Below are 25,273 nucleotides of genomic sequence, written 5' to 3' on the forward strand. Positions count from 1 at the left end.
CCCTGGCGCCCTAACTCCGTTGTCTCGCCCGTGTTATCAGAAATCCCCTGCGAGACTATGGTTGCTTGAGCCCATGGCAGCCGCGTTCGAAGGGCGGATTATGTCTGCCCAACCCCGATGCCCCCTCAGGTCTTAATGGGAGACAAAGGGAAATCCGAGACAGGGTGATAACAAGGGGCCCTCTGACTAAGCAACCAGGCCAGGGGTTACAAGCTAACTAACTTAAACCAAGGTATGTGCGGACTAGCCGCCAGGGAAAAGGACAACCAAAGATCCACTGATCCGTTACTCCTATCCAGCACCGCTGGATACCAGAGTGGATCTGTGGGAGCGGAATCCTCCGCAAAAGCTCCAGAACACAAATAAACTAAATAATAAACAGTAAGCGGACAAGCCGCAACACACGGCTGCGCCGCGACTCACGAACACCACAGGATGTTAAAGGTGCTCGGTCAGACTCCAGGAATAGATGACAAATATCCGAGTACAGGACCACTGAGGACAGGAACAACCGGATTGAGCAGGACTGGAAACTCTCTGCAACTGACAAAGGCAAACAGGAAGCTATCACCGGCGTCTGTGAGAAGTCCAAAGGGTGCTTATAAGTGTGAGCTCCCCAATCAGGAGCCAAACTGGGTCATCACAATTAATGCCGTGCAGCTTGCATGCTGCACGGCCAGCACACCATGATACAATCAGCACATCATGATACAATTAGAACAGACCCAGCAACGGGGAACGCGGCCCGAACGTGGCGTCCCCGTTGCTAGGGTCAGAGCGGCTCCGTGCGCCCGGCGTCTAGCGTTGCCAGGGAGCCGGCGGCTGTACGCGCACGGCGTCCCTGGTTGCTAGGCGCCGAGCCGCACCGACGAGCGGACCCCGGCGCCTAACAGTACCCCCCCCTTGAGGAGGGGTCAAGGAACCCCTAAAGCCAGGTTTCTGAGGAAATTCTCGAAAAAATGCCCTTTTGAGCCTCGGGGCATGAAGATCCTCATCCAGGACCCAAGACCTTTCCTCTGGCCCATAACCTCTCCAATGTACCAAAAAATAAAGCCGACCCCGGGACAACTTGGAATCGAGAACCTTCTCCACTAAGAACTCCTGCTGACCCTGTACATTTATAGGTGATCTCCCCTGAGATATTTTACGAGGAAATCTACTGGACGAAACATATGGTTTCAGCAATGAGCAATGGAAGGTATTTCCGATCCGTAAAGTTTTTGGTAAACGTAACCGGAAAGCAACTGGATTGACTTTTTTGATAATGTGAAATGGTCCAATAAATTTAGGACCCAATCTGGCTGAGGTTTGTCGAAGTTTAATGTTGCGAGTCGACAACCACACCTTATCTCCTACTTTAAAAGTGCACGGCCGCCGGAGCCTGTCAGAAAATCTTTTTTCCCGGAATGCCGCTTTTCTGAGAGCCAGGTGCACTTTTCTCCAAATAAGTTTAAGATGAGAGGTCAGGGCCAGTGAGGAGACAGAGGAATGTTGAAAAAATGAATTAGCTCTGGGGTGAAAACCAAAAACTGCAAAAAATGGAGACACATTGGTGGAAGAATGACAGGCATTATTATAAGCAAACTCCGCCAATGGAAGAAACTCCGACCAGTCATTTTGGAGTTTGGCCGAGTACAAACGCAAATATTGTTTTAGAGATTGATTAACTCGCTCAGTCTGCCCATTGGATTGGGGATGATAGCCGGACGTTAAAGATAACTTCATCTTTAATGAAGCACAAAAAGACTTCCAAAATTGTGCAATGAATTGTGGACCCCGATCAGAAACAATATCAGTGGGTAAGCCATGGAGTCTGAAAACATGGCGGAGGAACAAGACTGCCAATCCCTGGGCAGATGGCAATCGGGGAAGAGCAATGAAATGGGCCATTTTACTAAAACGGTCCACTACCACCCATATGACTCGGCATCCGGCTGACAGAGGGAGGTCCACCACAAAATCCATGGAGATATGCGACCATGGCCTAAGAGGAACATTCAAGGGCATAAGTTGACCGATGGGTAAAGAACGGGGAACTTTATGCTGTGCACAGACCTGACACGAAAAAACAAACTCTTTAATGTCTTTGGAAAGACCAGGCCACCATACTGAGCGGGAGACTAATTCCAAAGTCTTAGCGATTCCCGGATGCCCGGCAACTTTGCTATCATGAAACTCCGTCAAAACAGTTGCTCTCAAAAACTCAGGGACAAAAAGACGACCAGCAGGAGTATTTCCAGGAGCTTGATGTTGAAGCAGCTTTAACTGGGTAAATACATCCTGTGTGAGGCCTGCCCGAATGGTTGAGGATGGCAGTATGGGAGTAACAGGACTGTTGTCTTGAACTGGAAGAAAACTGCGTGACAGGGCATCTGCCTTAGTATTCTTGGAACCTGGCCTGAAGGTGATAATGAATTTGAAACGAGTAAAAAATAAAGCCCAACGAGCCTGCCGGGCATTCAGTCGCTTAGCTGATTCAATGTATTGAAGATTTTTGTGATCAGTCAAAACTGAAGTAGTATGAGTCGCTCCTTCAAGCCAATGTCTCCACTCCTCGAAAGCCCATTTAATAGCCAGCAATTCCCGGTTACCAACATCGTAGTTGGATTCTGCAGATGAGAATTTCCTGGACATAAAGGCACAAGGATGTAATTCAAGGGAATCCGGATCCTTCTGAGATAGGATAGCCCCCACTCCAACCTCCGAGGCATCAACCTCAACAATGAAAGGCAATTCTGGGTTGGGATGTCTGAGGACAGGGGCTGAGACAAAGGCTTGTTTCAAGGCCTGAAAAGATAACTCAGCTTCACGTGACCAATTGGTAGGATCTGCTCCCTTCTTAGTTAGTGCCACAATGGGAGCAACTAGGTCAGAGAAAGAGTGAATAAATCTTCTATAGTAGTTCGCAAACCCTAAAAAGCGCTGAATTGCTTTTAAGTTGGTGGGTTGCGCCCAACTAAGGATGGCTTGGAGCTTCTTTGGTTCCATACAGAATCCCCGAGGGGAAATAATGTACCCTAAAAAGGATACCTCCGTAACATGAAATTCACACTTCTCCAGCTTGGCATACAGGTGATTTTCACGTAATTTTTTTAGAACTTGACGCACCTGGGAAACATGTTGTGCTACAGAATCAGAATATATCAAAATATCGTCTAAGTAGACTACAACGAACCTTCCAAGAAATTCACGGAGCACATCGTTAATGAGATCCTGGAAGACTGCCGGAGCGTTAGACAGGCCAAATGGCATGACCAGATACTCATAGTGGCCTGACTGAGTACTGAATGCCGTTTTCCACTCATCCCCTGACTTGATTCTGATGAGGTTATATGCTCCTCTCAGGTCAATCTTAGAAAAAATCACAGCCGAACGTAGCTGATCAAAGAGGACAGAGATCAGCGGCAGAGGGTAAGTATTCTTTACTGAGATTTTATTCAAAGCTCTAAAATCAATGCAGGGTCTGAGAGAACCATCCTTCTTCTCTACGAAGAAGAAACCTGCACTTAAAGGGGATTTGGATGGCCTGATAAATCCTTTCCCAAGGCTTTCTTTCACATACTCATTCATGGCCACAGTTTCAGGACTAGACAATGCATATAACCTTCCTTTAGGCAACGTGGCACCAGGAATTAGCTCAATGGCACAATCATTAGGCCTATGGGGAGGCAGAATATCCGCATTGCCCTTGGAAAATACATCAACAAAATCCTGGTATTCCACAGGAATGGGTGCGGGAACGGCGGCAGCTACTCGGATAGGAAGCGTAATACATTCTTTATTACAGATGGTACCCCATTGTAAGATCTCCCCCAACTGCCAATCAATGATGGGATTATGAAAGGCCAGCCAAGGGTGACCCAGAACCACAGGAACTGCTGGACAATGGGTAAGGAAAAACTCAATCTTTTCAGAATGTAGAGCTCCTACCGAAAGTAAAACAGGAGGTGTACAGAGAGAAATAACCCCATTGGACAAGGGACTCCCATCTAAACCATGCATGGTGACACACCTACCCAAGGTTAACTGAGGAATACCTAAGGCCTTGGCCCATGTTAAATCCATAAAGTTCCCTGCAGCTCCACTGTCCACAAAAGCAGAGACCGAGGAACAGAGGCTGCCAAAGGAAACTTTAGCAGGAACTAACAGTGAATTATTTGAGGAGATAAGCTGCAGACCAAAGTGAACCCCCTCACAACTCACTTGGTCAGGAAGTTTCCCGACTTGTTCGGACAACTACGGGCAAAATGTCCCTTACCTCCACAGTATAAACAAAGACCAGAATTTTGCCTCCTGGTTCTTTCTTCAGGAGACAATTTGGAGAGACCTATCTGCATAGGCTCCTCCATGTCCACAGGGATGGAAAAAACACAAGGAGTAGACCCGACAGACGCTCCTTTTTCAGCCCTCCGCTCTCTGAGCCGACGATCTATCTTAATAGAGAGCTCCATGAGTTTATCGAGAGTCTCAGGAGCGGGATACTGAAGGAGACTGTCTTTAATAGATTCAGATAAGCCGAGGCGAAACTGACTGCGCAGGGCTGGGTCATTCCATCCACAGTCGTTCGACCAACGGCGAAACTCCATACAATAAATCTCTGCGGGATTCCTACCCTGTCTGAGAGCACGCAACTGACTCTCAGCGGACGCCTCTCTATCAGGGTCGTCATACAGTAGCCCTAACGATTTTAAAAAGGCGTCTACAGACAATAAGGCTGGATCGTCTGTCTTTAAACCAAAAGCCCAGGTCTGAGGATCCCCCTGAAGCAGAGAAATAATAATTCCAACCCGCTGAGCCTCCGTACCTGAGGAGACTGGTCTTAAACGAAAATAAAGTTTACAAGACTCTTTAAAATTAAAAAACTGTTTTCTATCCCCAGAAAAACGGTCAGGCAGATGCATCTTTGGTTCAGGAATGACCCTCGGGGAAGTCCGTAACAGATCTTCCTGTGACCTCACCCGGAGGGACAGATCCTGAACCATCTGAGTAAGTTCTTGAATCTGACTAACTAGAAGCTGGCCAGGATTTGGCCCAACACCGGTGGGATTCATGAGGCCGACAAAAATCTCCCAACTGAATAAGTAAAAAAAAATCAACTCCTGTTAATTTTAATTTTCTTTTTTGTCTGACCGGTGATAATGTTATGATTCCCGTACTCCAGACCAGAGGAGATCTAATGGCAGAGGTCTGAGTACTGGGAAGATTTGCTGGTTGTGGGAGCAGGAGAGCCTAGTAACCCCTGGCGCCCTAACTCCGTTGTCTCGCCCGTGTTATCAGAAATCCCCTGCGAGACTATGGTTGCTTGAGCCCATGGCAGCCGCGTTCGAAGGGCGGATTATGTCTGCCCAACCCCGATGCCCCCTCAGGTCTTAATGGGAGACAAAGGGAAATCCGAGACAGGGTGATAACAAGGGGCCCTCTGACTAAGCAACCAGGCCAGGGGTTACAAGCTAACTAACTTAAACCAAGGTATGTGCGGACTAGCCGCCAGGGAAAAGGACAACCAAAGATCCACTGATCCGTTACTCCTATCCAGCACCGCTGGATACCAGAGTGGATCTGTGGGAGCGGAATCCTCCGCAAAAGCTCCAGAACACAAATAAACTAAATAATAAACAGTAAGCGGACAAGCCGCAACACACGGCTGCGCCGCGACTCACGAACACCACAGGATGTTAAAGGTGCTCGGTCAGACTCCAGGAATAGATGACAAATATCCGAGTACAGGACCACTGAGGACAGGAACAACCGGATTGAGCAGGACTGGAAACTCTCTGCAACTGACAAAGGCAAACAGGAAGCTATCACCGGCGTCTGTGAGAAGTCCAAAGGGTGCTTATAAGTGTGAGCTCCCCAATCAGGAGCCAAACTGGGTCATCACAATTAATGCCGTGCAGCTTGCATGCTGCACGGCCAGCACACCATGATACAATCAGCACATCATGATACAATTAGAACAGACCCAGCAACGGGGAACGCGGCCCGAACGTGGCGTCCCCGTTGCTAGGGTCAGAGCGGCTCCGTGCGCCCGGCGTCTAGCGTTGCCAGGGAGCCGGCGGCTGTACGCGCACGGCGTCCCTGGTTGCTAGGCGCCGGGCCGCACCGACGAGCGGACCCCGGCGCCTAACAGGCGCAGCCGCAGTGTGAAAATTGCTCATGCGCAGTTTGCGGAAAATCGCTGCAATGCGATGAAAAAGAACGAGCGAACAACTCGGAATGAGGGCCTATGTGTTTTACAGTGGTATATACTATTGTGTGCACTCTGTATTGTATATCAGTCCAGTGCCGTAACTAGACATTTTAGCGATGTATGCAAGAAACGGCATCGTCTCGCCCCCCCCCCCCCCTTTATGTAAAATAGGGGCAGTGCGCGGCGTAGGTGCGTGCACCTCTTACACATTATGGCAGAGTCCCCCTTTTTCCACATTATGGCAGACAGCGTACCCTTTTTACACATTACGGCAGATAGCGTCGCCTTTTTCCACATTATGGCAGACAGCGTCCCCTTTTTCCACGTTATAGCAGACAAAGTCCCCTTTTTACACGTTTCGGCAGACAGCGTCCCCTTTTTGCACATTACGGAAGACAGTCCCCCTTTTTACACATTACGGAAAACAGTCCCCCTTTTTACACATTACAGCAGACAGCGTCCCCTTTTTACACATTACGGCAGACAGCTTCCCCTTATTACACATTACGGCAGACAGTCCCCCTTTTTACACATTATGGAAAACAGTCCCCCTTTTTACACATTACGGCAGACAGCGTCCCCTTTTTGCACATTACGGCAGACAGTGTCCCCTTATTACACATTACGGCAGACAGAATAGATAGATAGATAGATAGATAGATAGATAGATAGATAGATAGATAGACAGACAGACAGTTAGAATAGATTATACTTTCTGTTTCCGCTGGCTCACGTAGTTAGGCTCCTCAGTGCAGCTGCTGGCAGATATGGGGCAGGCAGGGAAGGAGGAGGAGAAGGGAGCCGAAGCAGCGCACTGTAATTGGTAGCTGCGCCGCTGCAGCTGTCCCTCTCCATCCACATAGGCTGGCCGCCGCCGCTGTGAATGCTGGGATGAGGGAAGCGCCCCCAGGGCTGCTCCTCTCCTCAATCCAGCACACACAGGCGGCTTGTAATGAGTAAATTTGACTCATTACAATGCCGCTGACTTTAGGAAATGCGGGCAGTTGCGCCTTAAGGGCGACTGCGCTGTGTGCCAGGCACACCTGGCACACACGTAGTTATGGCCCTGTATCAGTCACTAGAATGCTTTCTGAATTGATAAGTACCAATCATGAATCTCTATAATATGTGTTGGTCACTGAGATACTCAATGTATTGTATACTAGTTACTAGAATGCCTTCTGTATTGTATAGTACCAATAATTTAGATTATGTTTCTTTTATATATCTATACTTTTCACATTGTCAAAGGTGTAAATCTGTGCTGAAATTATAGTCCTTGACTGTATATTCCCTTTCATGGTATAATCTGCATTTATCTGAACAAAAGCTTACTGCTAATTGGTTTGCTGTTGCTGATAAACTCAGAATAGGAAATGTGATAGGTTTAACCAGGGTAAGGAAGTGTCATGTTGTATCCAGTGCTTTGGCTGCTAGAGAGCTCCACTAATTGAATTTGACACTCCGTAAGCATTGGAGAAAATTAACAGTAATATGAAAATCTGTAACTGTTAATATTAAAAGAAAATAAAAGCACATGAACAAGCAGAGGAGTAAGGGGTACATTTACTAAGCAGTGATAAGAGCGGAGAAGTAAGCCAGTGGAGAAATTTCCCCATCAACCAATCAGCAGCTCTGTATCATTTTATAGTATGCAAATTAGAGATGTTACTTCAGTGCTGATTGGTTGCCATGGGCAACTTCTCCACTGGCTCACTTCTCCACTCTTATCACTGCTTAGTAAATGTACCCCTAAGTGTATTAAATCATGAGCTATAGTAAACATCAAAATTATACCTATATAGGAATGAATTTGTAATATAAAAAAAATCAAGCTCATATGCTAAGTAACTGATTGCATGGATATTTTATTTTATCTTTGGTAATCACAGAGACCTATTTTATATACCCAATAAAGAAAATCTTAGGTATACTGATATCCAACATCCAACATCATTGAATAATACACGCTAGTCCAGGGATGGGAACATGTGTGCACTCCAAGGCTCTGTGGTTATATGCAAAACGCCTTAGATTATTTTTTGTATGGTTGTTGTAATGAATATTTGTTATTTTACTGAAGTACAGTATTAATTGAATTGCATTTTTCTCCCAAATTCTCATATTTCTTTTTCTATGTTCTGCCTTCAGACTCGATCCCTTAGTTACTCTGAGTTGGAGTTACCGTCTACTAGTCTTCTCCAGCGGTTTGGGAGTCTTACCTGGCGCAAGAAAAGGTTCAGTGCACTGGAATCTAGTGAGACACTCCCTAACGTGTCATCTCCAACAGAATCTCGGTGGTCCATGGGAAGGCTAGACAGACCTGCTGTAGGGAGTGACCTGGATTTAGATAACAGAAGTCCCAAATCTAGCATTGTTGAATCTCCTTGCCCACAGTTCACCCCTAAAAACTCTGATCATTGTTCCATTACAGAGCAGAAAGTTCAAAGGACATTAGAGATATCAACATCTTTTGATTGTTTGACAGATGGAGATGAGGATCACAATTCCAGTCATGAAGTCTTTATAGGCAAAACTGCCCAGCAACAGTTACCATTTGCTTTTCCAGACAACCTGGAAGGAGAAGAGGAGGAGTCGCTCCCATGCTGGGCAGAGAGTATACTAAAGGATTATCTGTCAACGGACCATTTTATACCTGGTTCAGCGCATCATCTTTCATCTGGACACTCACACAGTACATACATTTTGGAAAAGGGCAAAGAACCACATCAGTATCGAAGCCCACTTTATCAAAGCACATTAGCAAAAGATATAATACAAGAGGAGACATTTGAAAAGAAGTCCCAAGTAAACAACAGTGCATTTTCTAGTGAAGATGTTTCCCACTTCAAAAATCTCCTTATTGCCAGCTCCAGCACTGAAATACAAAGACAAAGCAATCAGAATGAAGTTCACAAGAACATGTGCCACATAGGCTCAGACACAGAAGAAGCTAGATACCACATACCTCTCTGTACCAGCAACATTCCACAAGATGTGGTACAAAACCCCCCCACCAAAAACATTGTTCCTATCCTTTTTCACACACTACCTCAGGAAGGAGAACAAAATAATGCATATAAATGTAAAAGTCCAAATATATTATGTCCTTCTACAGAGAAGGAGAATTTGAAATATGAATCCTCCCTAAACTATGGAGACTCTCCACAAGATGGGGTTCAAAAGGAGGCCACACAACTGCCCCTCCAGGACCTGTTTCAAGATGAGACACAAAATGTGCACATTTACTCCAGCATTCTTGGGCAGGAAGCAGCACAGATTGTTCCTGAGAACCACGCATTCAAAGAGCACAATAACCCACAGCCATCTCCAAGCGCAACCAAAATCAAATACCAAGTTATCATTACCATGACTAAAGAGGAAAAAGAGCAGATGCCAGGGCTGGTACAGGAGATGGTGAAAGGGGAGGAACTGGTAGGACTAGATCTGACGCTGTCACCTTCAGTGGAATCTCAGGCATGTGGCTACCATGGGGCGGGTCCTACAGAGGTGACAGCTCAGGCACTCACAGAAACAGTGGAGCATATTGCACAGACTGCAGCACAAGAGGAGGAGATCTTAACGAAGAGGAGGGGAGGCCAGACCTGTGAGGGGAAACCAGTGAACAGGTGAGGAGAAGGTGGGGGCACAAAGCTGGAAAAACAAAGAGGGAAGAAAAGCACAAGATCCTAGCATAGGAGGGATATGTTATTAACTGGGAAAGTGTGGAATATGAAGGGCAGATTATGAGAATGACCTCATAATGGAAACAATTATTTGACAAACAGGTAAAATTATAGAAAGAGCAAACACCTGTTGCTCAAAAGTTCATTTAACAGGTGAGAGGTAAATAACTCTGCAATATTTTTGTGAACAGACTTGTATATGTAAAAAAGAAAAAAAATAGCATGAAAGCATTAAATAGGAGTGAGCCATCTGTATATATGATAGTGATATCTGGTACATATGTGTTTTTAAAGATTAGTGTGTCCACACAATGGTGTGTCCACATAGGTGCATAAGGTATTAGTGTGATATCCTGTGATTTTCCTCCTTCCTACACATGCAGGGCTTGGCTGCTGTGACTGGACTCTGTATTCTGTCTCTCATATACCAGAAATACAAAGTTCAGAATGGGGAGGGGTAGAGGAAAGTGCTGAAGATGCGTTGTATCACAGGAGTGGCTCCGTGTTTCCCTTTAATGGCATCAATGTTTCAGTCATTTGTACTTTATTCTACAAAATCAGAGACTTGGGTAAGTGAGAGAGCAGTACGAAGCCGTGTTTATTTGTTGCACTATTTTCTGTATGAATACTATTAGAAATGGTATCGGGTGGCAGGTTGTTATTCAGTAAAAGATGAGGGTCATGACTACATACTCCAAAAATGTGCCCAGAAAATACTGTGTCATAGCGCTGTGTCACATGTTGACAGAGAAGGCATTGTGTGGGGAATATGCTGCCTGACACTGGGTTAATCTGACAGCGACTGTCATACTATAAAATATACATGTCTGGATTTGCAAGAAGGTGTTCTTTGTACACAGCTGGAAAGCATAGAGCAAAGAGCATTCTGTGGAGGTTATGTACTCTGCAATTTATATACTCTCCAAATTCTAGTATAGAATATGTACATTATTATAGCTGTCATCTGTCATTAACCATTCAACCCTCTGAGAGCCTTAGGCTTGGAAACATCTAGCAAGGCCAGGCTATTTGTTATGGCTCGGGGATCTATTCACTTAGGTCTCATTACTAGAAATACATTTACCTTTACAATCCATGATATATATAACCTTTAAACCAGGGAGAGGTGTGTGTGTGTGTGTGTGTGTGTGTGTGTGTGTGTGTGTGTGTGTGTGTGTGTGTGTGTGGTCTAATTATTAACTTTCATGAGCACACTACCCAAAAAGTGTCTATTCCTGCAATGATCTTTTTATGGAAAAAAGGTCACCAGAGCGGGTCAGCACTTTGGCGATGCTGGGGCTGATCAGAGGTGGGCCCAGTGAACACAGGTGCTGTGTCTTTGGATGCAGCTGCTGTGTGCAAATATGTTAATGATGCAAGAGTTTTCTTGTTTTAATAGTCACCTAATGCATGCTTGTGTGATCCGCTGCATTGGTTCACTTGCAAGAACATTGGACCTATCTCACATCAGTAGTCAAGGCCAGTAAATCTGCGTTGGAAGACACAGACACTAACCATGGCATTCCCCAAAAATGGGGTGATATGCCCTCGTTTTCATGAGCACTGCCATGCATCACCCCTCCCCTACCCCCAAACGCTCATGTGGCGATGCATGTACAGTCCCTCTGCCATCACAGTTGTACTAAACTATCAGGTGTGTGTACAACTCTGACTCAAGCCCACTTACTGGCATCACTTACTGGTCTAATCTACTTGGCGCAAAGCTGCCCGTCCACTACAGAATAAATGTCACTACATTTATTTACAGAAACAGAACAACCAAAGATAGGTACTAGTCAGTGTCCAGGGTGCTAAGAATCAAAAAGACACAATATGTAATTCAATGTAAATGAATACGAAAATACATCTCTCAAATGTGAAATCGGATAGTGGGTTCCCCTTAGTGGTCAATTGAATGAATGGTTAGACGGATAATCCAATCGTCTCGAAGTTTCTTTAAATGCAGATTCACTGAAGCTCATGCAAGAAAGGAGAAAAACAACATATGTGTAGTCCAGTTTCACTTTGCATAAAATATTCACGTCTTCTAATAATCCTAAAGAGGGAGTGTACCCCACTCACACTAAGTCAGGCAGATTCAATCACATCAAGGTATCTTTACTAGGTATGATGAATTCTCATATTAATATAAATCTCCAATCATACAGAAGAATATAAATCTCCAATAATATAAATCTCCAATCATACAGAAGAATTTGCGTACCAAAACTCACACAAAAGTGAAGCAAGATACTCCTATCAAGGTATCTTTAGCAATGAACAACAATCCAAATGCGTACCCCAACTCACACGAAATGAATTACATTGACTCCTATCTCGGTATCTTTATATATTCACCGGAATTCAACCCCACTGTGTATGAAATATCCAATGGGGGTAATGTTATCCAATTAAGGAGGAACCATTTTTCCATATTAAAAAGTGGTCTTTTTTAATAAGATACAAAAGTGTCCACCACGTGGAAAAAGTCACATCAAAATACATAAAAACAAAAAAAGATAAAAACTTTAAAAGGTGCAAAAGTCCATATAAATCATTCGGATATCCTCTAGGCTACTCACGATACAGTTGTCGGCATTTGGATTTTTGTTCATTGCTAAAGATACCTTGATAGGAGTATCTTGCTTCATTTTTGTGTGAGTTTTGGTACGCAAATTCGACCTGTACCGGTTGCTATACTTCTGTATGAGTGGAGATTTATATTAATATGAGAATTCATCATACCTAGTAAAGATACCTTGATGTGATTGAATCTGCCTGACTTAATGTGAGTGGGATACGCTCCCTCTTCTAGATTATCATTAGAAGACGTGAATATTTTATGCAAAGTGAAACTTGACTACACATATGTTGTTTTTCTCCTTTTCTTGCATGAGCTTCAGTGAATCTGCATATAAAGAAATTTCGAGACGATTGGATTATCCGTCTAACCATTCATTCAACTGACCATTAAGGGGAATCCACTATCCGATTTCACATTTGAGGGATGTATTTTCGTATTCATTTACATTAAATTACATATTGTGTCTTTTTGATTCTTAGCACCCTGGACACCGACTAATACCTATCGTTGGTTGTTCTTATTGCCTACGTAAGTCTGCCTTAAATGTATATGGGGGATGGATTACCAGCTTCCAGTTCCAGATTCAAGACAAAAAGGAAAAAAATTAAGTGTTTTTTCTTTTGAAGAAGAAAAAGTGTAACAAAAACAATACACTGAAAAAAAAAATTAAAAAATAAATAAATAAATATATTTGTATAATATTTTTCTTTTGGAAAATTTTGGATTACGTCATCCTGAGATGGTGTAAACTATCAGAGTATAGCAGCAGAACATATACCACTGATGTCCATAGTAAATAAGCTTTCCTATGCAAAGCATCATGGAAGTCCCCCGTTGAAGCCTCCTTCGATAGCTGTTGGTACCGGCAGTGAAGATTTGATAAATATGCAGTAGGCTGTCTGTCTTTCAGAATTAGATTGATAAATCAAATAATCATAGAATGAGCATACATTGTAAAAAGTCTACATCAAATATCACTAGCAGATATGATGACCATAATAGAACATAACAATATTATCACACAATCTCACTGTAAGAAAAACAAAAAGCACAGTTCCATATCTGCCATGGGCCCTCCATTTCCAACAGAGGGGCTGAGCCAGGGCTGGACGCAGTCCCGATTCGGTTGCATTTGTCAGATGGTTTCTGGATTTCACATATGCCGGGCTGCAATGCAGTGCGCTGTACGCCACAGTTTGATTGGCAAGCAGTAGCTGTTTCGGAGAGGAGAAAGGGAACATTCCTGAAGCCAGAGATTGCGTCTTTTGATGCAGAGTCTCCTGCATGTGCACCTTTCTTGTGGTGGACATTATACGTAACCTTAGGGTTACTCAGATGTCCATTGGTCTGTTTGATGTTGCCAACGGGGATCTGATGCAGTGTATTTGGACAGATGCAGTGGATCTCAGAAGCCACAGGAGGGCATCTAATTTCAAAAGGTGACACCTGCATCCTTTTTCATACCTTCTCAGACCAGTTGCTACCGAAGGCGCATAACCGATCACTACTGCGTTCACCTCTGACTCAGGCCCAGTAGCAGCAACTCCTGCAGGGGCTGTGAAAGTATCAGCCTTACCAAGCTTTGGCCCCTGACGCCATCTGAGTTAGGGTTAGGATTAGGGTAAGGTTTAAAATATTTTCTGGGATCCATCAAGATTTTGATTGTCGGGATGCCGCTGTCAACATTCTGACCATTGGGATGGTGACTGCCAGGATATCAGTACCATCCCCATTTGCTCAATCTATAACTTCTTACTGCAAACAATAGACATAATTTTTGGGTCTAAAACGCGATAATCAGTATATATGCCCCACAAACTGTAAATGGAAATGATGACAAATGTAATATTACAGACTTTGCTGACTACATAATTACCACCAAACCTTGTAAAATATAAAGAAATAAAATTCATCCTCATTCCCCCTACCTGTGTTATGAGGTCATTTCCATTTATAGTTTTGTATTTTTATTTTTCAAAATGTAAAAAAATAGTTGCTTTCCCCTTCCTCTAGAGACTAGTGAGGTTGAGGTATCATGGTGGAACAGGATCTTTTGCAGAAGTACAAAGGTTCATCAGTACAATACAATTTAACATGCCACACAATGCAGTTCTGCAATACATTTAGCATTTTGAGGAATTTATAGTATATGAAAAGATTACGGACAGTATCAGGCAATACATTCAGCTGGTAAATTGTTGTGACCAAATGGGTTGAAGTAAATTTCTCGTTGATTGTTTTTTTTGTTTTTTTTTTCTTAATTTGTTAATCTAAGGTGCTCCTTAAATGGTGTCCTCTCATTATGTTAATCTCAGAAACGTGCCATGAGACCATGCTCTGAAAAGGCTCACCTGAATGAATGCTTATAAAATATGAAGTCAATAACCTAGCTAAACCGCTTAGAACCCGCTGGGACTCACTAACATCATCCTATCATTAGTATCACATAGCAAACACACAAACCCCCAAATGTCACATTTACCTTGTCCAGAGATGTTTTCTTCCTCTGTCTGTATTTCTGGACTGTGGAATCTTTTTAATATTTTCTGACTTGTTTCTCTTATCTCATCCTTTTGATCTGTCCATCTTTTCTCATCCTTCTGACGTGTCCATCTTTTCTCATCCTTCTGACGTGTCCCTCATCCTTCTGATCTGTCCATATTATATTTGGTACCACATTTTCTCCTCTCTCCCCCTCCTGTCTGACTCTCTTGTTTCGGCTCCTGTTATTCGTTGGGTGCCTGTCACCCCTTTTACCTTTCATGTCATTACTATACACATGTTCCCTTCTTTTTTTCTGTTCTATTTAATTTTTCCATGACTGCCAATAACCCAGAAAGATTGTTTTAATAGATATCTTGAGCATTTATAGTTCATAATTATGCTGGGATGTTACCAGCTAATCATGTGGCTTCCATGAGAAGGAAATAAACAATCATCTCCAAGCCCATATGGAATATAAGTGGGCACACGTTAGACCTGATTACAGTAGCTACTGCTGCTATACCTGTTGCCATACCACAGTATACAGTTAGTATAAGTAGGGATTCTTTCTGATACTGGTGATGGTCTTCCGGAGATTATATTAAAGACATAAGTTAGAACAATACCATATTGCCTACCTGGACCTTGCTCTTCACGTATCTGAAGGGCATTCCTAGACGTGTGGATGCTTATTTTCATTTAAGATTTGGGATTAGGGTTACGTTTAGGCTGTTGGCAGAGTGTTGCGGTGTTGGATATGGATGTTAGTCCACACAATGGCACTTAACCAGAATGGAGGTTTATTTAGATAACAGAGGTAACAGTTCGTTGTATACAGAAGAGGTTCTGCAGCAGCAGGAACTCACAATAATCTGGTAATGCTGTACAGCGGTCTCACAGAGGTTACACATACACAGCGTGCGGCTGCAGGCAGACAAGGTCGCACTACACAGGAGAACAGAAGCTGCACGTCCGTGCAGTTTGTCTCTCCCAGGAAGAACTGCGGAGAAAACGCGCAGTCCCGCCCGGACAGCATACATCAGGCACCTCCTCCTGCATTGACCTAACACTAGAGGGTAAACGCTAGAGCAGGTAAGCTGCCTATAGCGCTGGAACGGAGACCGAACGCAGAGTGCTCCACTCTCTAACATAGGCTTGTTTGTTTTTCACACCTTGGAGTTTTATTAATATCTGTGGGGGGCAGAGGGTCAGGGCTATCTCATTTACAATGTTGTTTTCATTTGCAGAAGTACTCTATTCTCTCATCCAACCTTAAGTGAAACTCCAACATTAACCCTAATATGTAGATTCCGTATTTCACAGAAGTCTGTGACTAGAGTTGGAACGATTACTGTTTATTTTTCTCTGTAGTATGTTGAGGTATAATACAGTAGAAGCCTGGGTAGAAAAGAGATGTGCAGCGGGCATTTTTCGTGTTTTGTGTTTTGGTTTTGGATTTGGGTCCGCGGTCGTGTTTTGGATTCGGACGCGTTTTGGCAAAACCACCCTTTCGGGTTTTGGATTCGGATGTGTTTTGGATTCGGGTGATTTTTGAAAAACCACAAAAAACGCTAAAATCATAGAATTTGGGAGTAATTTTGATCCTATAGTATTATTAACCTCAATAACAATAATTTCCACTCATTTCCAGTCTATTCTGAACACCTCACACCTCACAATATTATTTTTAGTCCTAAAATTTGCACCAAGGTCGCTGGATGACTAAGCTAAGCGACCCAAGTGGCCGGCACAAACACCTGGCCCATCTAGGAGTGGCACTGCAGTGTCAGACAGGATGGCACTTAAAAAAATAGTCCCCAAACAGCACATGATGCAAAGAAAAAAAGAGGTGCACCAAGGTCGCTGGATGGCTAAGCTAAGCGACACAAACGCCTGGCCCATCTAGAATTAGACTCCAGTATCATGTGAATTATAAGGCAATATCACTGGAATTATTCGTTATAATCAATGGAATTATTGGTCCAAATCACTGGAAGAAAATGACAAAATCACTAGAATTAAAAGCCAGTATCACTGGAATTATATGTTATAATCAATGGAATTATTGGTCCAAATCACTGGAAGAAAATGACAAAATCACTAGAATTAAAAGCCAGTATCACAGGAATTATTCATTCTTATCAATGGTATTATTGGTCCAAATCACTGGAAGAAAATGACAAAATCACTGGAATTAAATGGCAGTAATGTCGGGAATTATATCAAATGGCAGTACCACTGGACATATACGGAAGTGTCAGACAGGATGGCACTTTAAAAAAAATAGTCCCCAAACAGCACATGATGCAAAGAAAAGAGAAAAAGAGGTGCACTGACACTGAGCACTGACCAGTGATTCTGAGCACTGATGATACTACTGAGCAGTGATACTGAGCACTGATGATACTACTGAGCAGTGATACTGAGAACTGACACTGAGCAGCACGATGCAGCACAAGACACTGAGCACTGACCAGTGATACTGAGCACTGATGATACTACTGAGCAGTGATACTGAGCACTGATGATACTACTGAGAACTGACACTGAGCAGCACGATGCAGCACAAGACACTGAGCACTGACCAGTGATACTGCGCACTGATGATACTACTGAGGAGTGATACTGAGCACTGATGATACTACTGAGCAGTGATACTGAGCACGGATACTACTGAGAACTGACACTGAGCAGCACGATGCAGCACAAGACACTGTACTAGTATTAGTAATGTAGTATTACTGAGTAGCACAAGACAATGAGCAGTGATACTGAGCACTGATGATACTACTGAGCACTGATACTGAGCAGCACGATTAGCACAAGACACTGTACTAGTATTAGTAATGTAGTATTACTGAGTAGCACAAGACAATGAGCAGTGATACTGAGCACTGATTATACTACTGAGAACTGACACTGAGCAGCACGATGCAGCACAAGACACTGTACTAGTATTAGTAATGTAGTATTACTGAGCAGCACGATGCAGCACAAGACAATGAGCAGTTATACTGAGCACTGATGATACTACTGAGAACTGACATTGAGCAGCACGAAGCAGCACAAGACACTGTTCATAAATGCCCCCACAGTGCAGATATGACCCCACAGTGCAGATATGACCCCACAGTGCAGATATGACCCACAGTGCAGATATGCCCCCAATACCTGCGGCGCTGGGAGGGGGAGGAGTGCTGCTGTCTGAGGGCGCAGGCGGACTTCAAACCCGTGGGTTGTGTGCGCTATGCGCGCTGCACGGCGCCGGCGTCTGACGTCAGTGAGCAGCACAAAAGCACTCTGGAATTGTCACTCCCCCAGATACCACTGTGACTGGAATGTTGATGACCGATGCACAGTCACAGGACACTACTGCCACAGCACCCTACAGCAAATGCAGCACAAGAGAGACACTGTACTAGTATTACTGAGCAGCACAAGACAATAAGCACTGATACTGAGAACTGCTGAGAGAACGTAGCCACGTCCTCTCTGTACGCTCTACAATGCACGAGTGAAAATGGCGACGAGCGGCTCTTTATATGGAATCCGAATCTCGCTAGAATCCGACAGTGGGATGATGACGTTTTGCCTCGTTCGGGTTTTCCGAGTCAGGTGGGAATAACCGAGCCGCAGGGCCGGCTCCAGGCATGTTCGAATAGAGCGGCCGCGCGGGCGCCACCCTTAATGGGCGCCGCCATATTCGTTCCTGGAGCTGGCCCTCTGCTGTGCTGCCCGCCCTTAAACTGTTGTGTGCCAGTGCGCGCTGTGCGGCGCCGGCGTCTGACGTCAGACGCTGGCAGCACGCATAGCACACACAACCCACGGTTTTGGAGTCCGCCCGCGCCCTCAGACAGCAGCACTCCTCCCCCTCCCAGCGCCGCAGGTATTGGGGGCATATCTGCACTGTGGGTCATATCTGCACTGTGGTGTCATATCTGCACTGTGGGGTCATAGCTGCACTGTGGGGGCATTTTTGTATCTGGCACTGTGGGGGCATATCTGCACTGTGGGGACATTTATGTATCTGGCACTGTGCGGGCATTTATTTATCTGGCACTGTGGGGGCATTTTTGTATCTGGCACTGTGGGGGCATATCTGCACTTTGGGGACATTTATTTATCTGGCACTGTGGGGGCATTTATGTATCTGGCACTGTGGGGGCATTTATGTATCTGGCACTGTGGGGGCATATCTGGCACTGTGGGGGCATGTATGTATCTTGCACTGTGGGGGCATATCTGCACTGTGGGGGCATTTATGTATCTGGCACTGTGGGGGCATATCTGGCACTGGGGGGCATTTATGTATCTGGCACTGTGGGGGCATTTATGTATCTGACACTGTGGGGGCATATCTGCACTGTGGGGGCATATCTGTCACTGGGTGCATTTATGTATCTGGCACTGTGGGGGCATTTATGTATCTGGCACTGTGGGGGCATTTATGTATCTTGCAGTGTGGCGCAGTGTGTCTCAGTGCTCTACCTGGCGCAATGTGTCTCAGTGCTCTACCTGGCGCAATGTGTCTCAGTGCTCTACCTGGCGCAATATGTCTCAGTGCTCTACCTGGCGCAAAGTGTCTAACATGCTGTGCCTGGTGCAAACTGACTAACGTGCTCTGCCTGGCGCAAAGTGTCTAGGAGGTTCTACCTGGTGCAATGTGTATTAGCTGCACTACTGTGTGGTGTAATGCGAATTGCCACTATTATGTGGCCATGCACCTTCCCCACGAAGCAACGCCCCTAAATTTTTGCTGCGCGCCTTCGGCGCACATTGTCCATGCTTTAGCATGTAGGTAGATGAGCACCAAGCATTACAGTATGTACATCATTTTGCCCTCCTAACTTAAAAATGTGCCCTCCCTGTGATCAGCACCCTGCCCTAAAAAGTGAACACTATCATGTGTTGCTGGCACTGCTGGGGGGCATATTGTGTGTAGCTGGTACTGCTGGGGGGCATGTCATGTGTAGCTGGCACGGCTGCGGGGCATGTCATGTGTAGCTGGCACTGCTGCGGGGCATGTCATGTGTAGCTGGCACTGCTGGGGGGCATGTCATGTGTAGCTGGCACTGCACATTATGTGTATCTGGCACTATACTGGAGACATTATGTGTAGCTGACACTATACTGGAGACATTGTGTGTAAGGAACACTACTGTGGCTGTTATGTGTAAGGCTTCTAATTGTGTGCACAGAGGGGGTGTGAAAATATAGTTATTTATAGTCTAATAATATGAAGTTATGAGGCCACGCCTACTTTCCCCGAGGCCACGCCCATTTTTACTGGGACGCGCGCCTTCGGCGCACACATAGGGGTTGGGGGGGGGGCTTTTAAATTTTCTCGCTCAGGGTGCTAGTAGGCCTGGAGCCGGCCCTGCCGAGCCAGGCTCGAACCCATGTTTGCTACGTGGAGTTCAGGGGGGTTCGGTTCTCAGCGAACCGAACCCGCTCATCTCTAAAAAAAATTATAATGTAATTCAAAGTGGAACAGTAAGGGGGTCAATTCTGCCTGAGAAACACCTGAAACCCCACACGTGCAGAAATACTCTACATTTACCATAGAAGTTCCACTTGACATAAAAAATAAAATAAAAATGTTTGCACGCTAGCATAAACCATAGCAATTTCAACTGGATTTCCTTCCTGAAATCGTAACCCACTCTGCATTTGACTTTGGTGTTCTGTCTGCAATCATGTTAGCCAAATGGCATAAACAGCCCTGTAGTTTACTTGGGTAGCCAATTTGCAGGCTCACAGCATACCGTCCCAAGCCTCTTTAGAAATATATTTAAACTTTCTTCACCTAAATAAAGGGGCATTTTCCCTTACCCTGTTGCCCCCCTATTGGCCAATCCAGCACCCCTCCCATTGCATTCCTAAAGCACCACTAATATTTAATTACTGTATGAGCAGGCCCGGCAACAGGGGGTACAAAGGGTACCCCCTCACTGGGCCCCGAGGCTTTGAGGGGCCCCAAAGTGTAGGGGGCACTAGTAGCATAATCCTCTTACATTTACACTAAAATCATACTACGAGGCTGCCGCCGCACCGTCTCGGCCCGCACATGGATGCATGTTAAATATGTTTAATAGTCCAGCGGCGTGTCAGCGGCGACGGTAACCGTAACCCTGGGTCCCAGCAGTCCCTCTGTCTGACCTGTGATGTCACGTGTCATGTGACATACGACGCTACGCTTGGCACTGCCCACTCACCCACCCTTCCCTGTTTGTCCCTGCGTGCTGTGGTGTCGCGTCCTCCTTTGAGGTACAGGCAGGCTGTGGGCAGACCAGTCCAGGAGTAAGGGAGCAGCGCGGCAGCTGCTTGAAAGACAGGACAGGAACCGCTTGCGCTGCTGGGGGACAGGATTGTGTTTTGGTGGTGAGTCACTGTCAGTGCCATGTTTTTTACTTGCACAGTGAGTAGCTATGGCCCCCATTTTTCATTTAGTTGTAGTGCTGTGTTTGAAACTCATTTTCTGTTTATGTGTGACATGAAAATATATGTAATGGGGGGTGCTGGCTGGAGTGTGCGTCGGATGTGTGGGTCAGGGGGCAAGTGGGGGTTGGGCTGGGGGGCCCCCCGCATAGATATCAGTGTACTGGGCCCCAAGATACCAGTCAGGTTGACCCTTATTTTCTGTATGCCTGGCACTCTGCTCTTACCACAGTTACATTAGCCAATATCCCTGAGTGTTAGGGATACATTTACTTAAATGCAGGTTTTTAGAAGTGTAGATGTTGCCTATAGCAACCACTCAGAGTATATTTATTTAGCACCTTCTAGAAGATAATAGGTAGAATCTGATTGGTTGTTATGGGCAACATCTACACTTCTAAAGCCCTGCTTTTTAGCAAATATACCCCTTAAGGCGAAGATGGCACTTATCTCCCCTTAGTCTTAGATTTCTCTCTGTTTTCGTAAGCCGTAATAGTTGAAGTCCACTCCTCTCTCACCAGCCAGCCAGAATTTACACCAGATCATGACCTTAATTCCATGGTGGAATGGTGGCAAATGTGTAAAAAAAAAAGAGGTCATGGTTAGAGGTAAAGAACACTGCAACAATCTGGCTCCAACCACACAACATAACTATTGGGGACCCCCCCCCCCACACACCCCTGGGCCACCATGGGCCATGGGGATCCTACTGACAGACCCTATAGGTGTTGAAATGGGCACAAGCGATGTGTGATGGAGCACAATTCACAAGATTGATAGCTTAATTTTAGGTTTATTAACCAGGCAGTACAGGTTGCAGGAGGGCACAGAGTTTGTGCTGATATATAAAACAAGTACACTGTAAGCATGTAACAAATTCAGCCAGGATCTTATGGGGTAACTCATGTGGTGAGTGGACCAATGGGAGCACACAAATGTACATAGACTCGTGTCAGTGGAATAAGCACCACTTGTATGTATAGCAATGGTCACTGGCGTGCGCAGCACATTTTATTAGGGGGTGCACCATCGGAGGGGAGTGTCTAGCACCGCCCTTTGGGCGTGTCTAGCACCATCTATTGATGGTCAACGCATATAAAATATCCACCTTTGTACCAATCCTAATAATGCAGATACATTGTCAGATGTTGTGGTGTGCATCATACAAACACCCCTGATGGCACTCACTGCAATTACACTGCTCCTCCTCAGCCTGGTCTGGCTCCTCCACTCTTTCCCCTGCAAGCTGCAGCAGCTTATTTACAAGTCAGTCACTCACGGACACTGACAGTCGCAGACTAGTTACTGCTGCTGCTGGAAAAACGAGTGACGTGTTAATGCTGCTGCGGCCGTCTGCCAGTATTGAATTTGTCTTCCTAAGGGGAATGCTGGCTGCATGCTGCTCCTCATCAGTGGCTGGCGTTGGCATAGCATAGAAGGAGAGAGGTGGGCGTGTGACGGGTGGGCGTGTGAGCAGCATGACGTAATCACGTCACATCACGCTGTTTTTATACATTGAGGTGGAGCCGGGAATTTGAAAGCCGGTGGCAGTGGCACCATTGATTACTCCAGGTGTCCGGTCAGTGATGCAGTCCTGACAGGATGCAGCGTAGAGGGGACAATAATCAACCTGCTCGGCTATCGCTGCATCAGGCATTTGAGATCAGGGTGCCAGACATTAGGGGGTGCCTGTGCGCACAGGCATCCCCCCTGCGCACACCTATGGCAATGGTGACATCCATCCTTGAATAAGGCTGTCTCTGGTTACATTGACAAGACATTCCACATTTTGGAGGTTTCACCTGTAACCAAAAACATGGGATGGCTTAAACTAAACTAGCAAAACACATCAGCAGTTGAAATGCATTCCAGTCCACATTTTGTGATTTTGTTTAACGTGTCAGCAAGGTTTTTCTCATGAGTCACATAATTCACTCTGACTAAACTTATAAAATGGTGTATTATAGCAATGTGCTTAGAGTGCACATGATGTTTGGCACTGAAAGACAAATCAATTGCATCTTTATGGTCACATGCAATGCTGATGGTATCACCGAAACTAAGAAGTCCTAACTCACACGTGTTTGACTTCTAAACCATATCGCTGGATATTGCCGGCGGTTTGGACAATGCAGAATACACTGAGCATTGTTTTTGAGTATTTTTGAATGTCTATAGTCTTCCGATGGAGTTACCTGTGTTGTTTTTTTTTTAAACTTGTTAAATAGCCCCGTTTATGATAGACTCCGCTGTCCAATAGAAGTATAATTCCATGGTCAATTTGTGCAGGCTTTGTTGCGTAAGAGTAAATAAATGGTTAATGTTCAGTGTAAAAATAATAATGCATGGGGTTTCCCCCAGAAACTCTAACCAGCCTTAAGGACCCTACACACTCGGCGACTGGCCGCCGAGCTGCCCGACGGTCATCGGACGAACCGGCGACGCGGGGGCAAGGTGGGGGTGAAGGGGGGGAGTGAAGTTTCTTCGCTCCTTCACTCCCCCCGTCACATGGCTTCGTAGCCCTGCATGCTAATATGGACGAGATTGTCCGTATTGGCCTGCAGTTATGAACGAGCCGGCACCAATGATGAACGAGCGCGGGGCCGCGCATCGTTCATCGTTGGTGCCTACACACTGGAAGATATGAACGATATATCGTTCATTAATGAACGAGATTATTCATATCTTTCAGTGAAATCTTTAAGTGAGTAGGCCCCTTTAGACCTCTCTGTCTGGTCTGGTGCTAAAAAATAATGGGGGGAAAATGATGTGGGATTCTTCTCCCCACCCCTCCATCCAATTTTCTAACAAAGAGCACCGGGTTGAAACAGTCGGGTGGCTTATGCTATAGCAGGGAGACTCACAGCATGGGCCCCTCTGCCATATTGTAAAACCAGCCCCAAACTGCTCAGCCCAGGCTTAGAATTCCTGAGAAAATGAGACGACCCCCCGAAAAGGTCACCCCTCCTGAGGCACCTCCAGGTATTAGCTAAAAACCCAGGACTATTCTCCACCCCACACCACTGGTGGTGGTGGGTGTGAGGTTAATGGTGTAAAAAATGTAAAATAATATTGTTCTTTGTGGTGGCACTATAGGTACAAGTACCAGCGTTCCCGTACATTAAGGGCCTGCTGGCACCTGTAATCCACCTGTGAAGAAAGTATAAAAATAATTACAGTACTCGCGGTCTGGAGCGGGAAGTCCTTTTTTTAATAATGTGAAAACAAAACCCCACCAACCCATTGGATCAGATGATCTTTGGTCCATGTAGAAATCTTAAAAATAAAAGAATATCCCAACCCCAAACGGACAGTACTGTACGCTTTGTACAGTACTAGCAGGGAGGTCGGTATGGGATCCCAGCGGTCGGGATCCCGGAGGTCATAAGACCGACGCCGGGAACCTGATAGCCAGAATCCCATCAGCGAGCGCAGCGTGTCCCCTCTATTATATTCCCGCACGGGCGTGGACCACCACCCGAGTGGGAATACCGGCCTTGGGTCGGGATTCCGACCACTGGCATTTCTCCGGCTATCGGGATTCCGGCATCAGTATACTGACCGCCGAGATCCCGAACAGCTACTAATTTAACTGCACTCTAAAAGAATTAATGGAGGAAGCACTGATTGGCTGATGTTCCACAACTGCACGCATGCCAGGGCAGGTGTCACAACTGAGGGCCTGAGCTGACGGGAGGCAGCCTCAGTTGTAGGGGCTGAGATGTAACGGAACCTGGGAGGTTGTATCAGACCCCTAGACATGTAAGTAACATGTAGAATAACTGCCCGAAGGCGTGACCACGACAACCAGGATAAAAGTCAATGATGTTTATTATGACATACTCCGTAACACAGCAGCAAATAAGAAAACATAAAACTCAGCAGGGAAAT

General features: G+C 45.3%; 1 protein-coding gene across 1 annotated transcript in view; it reads left to right on the forward strand.

Moving 5' to 3' along the window:
- CRYBG2 (crystallin beta-gamma domain containing 2) overlaps positions 1–25,273 on the forward strand; it is a 317,276-nt gene that overhangs the window by 192,887 nt on the left and 99,116 nt on the right. The window contains exon 3 of the mRNA XM_063954727.1: positions 8,342–9,819. Within this exon, the coding sequence (XP_063810797.1) occupies positions 8,342–9,819 (1,478 nt within the window). The remainder of the gene's footprint in view (positions 1–8,341; positions 9,820–25,273) is intronic.

Source organism: Pseudophryne corroboree, chromosome 2 (genome assembly GCF_028390025.1).
Source record: "Pseudophryne corroboree isolate aPseCor3 chromosome 2, aPseCor3.hap2, whole genome shotgun sequence".
NCBI classification, from domain to species: domain Eukaryota; kingdom Metazoa; phylum Chordata; class Amphibia; order Anura; family Myobatrachidae; genus Pseudophryne; species Pseudophryne corroboree.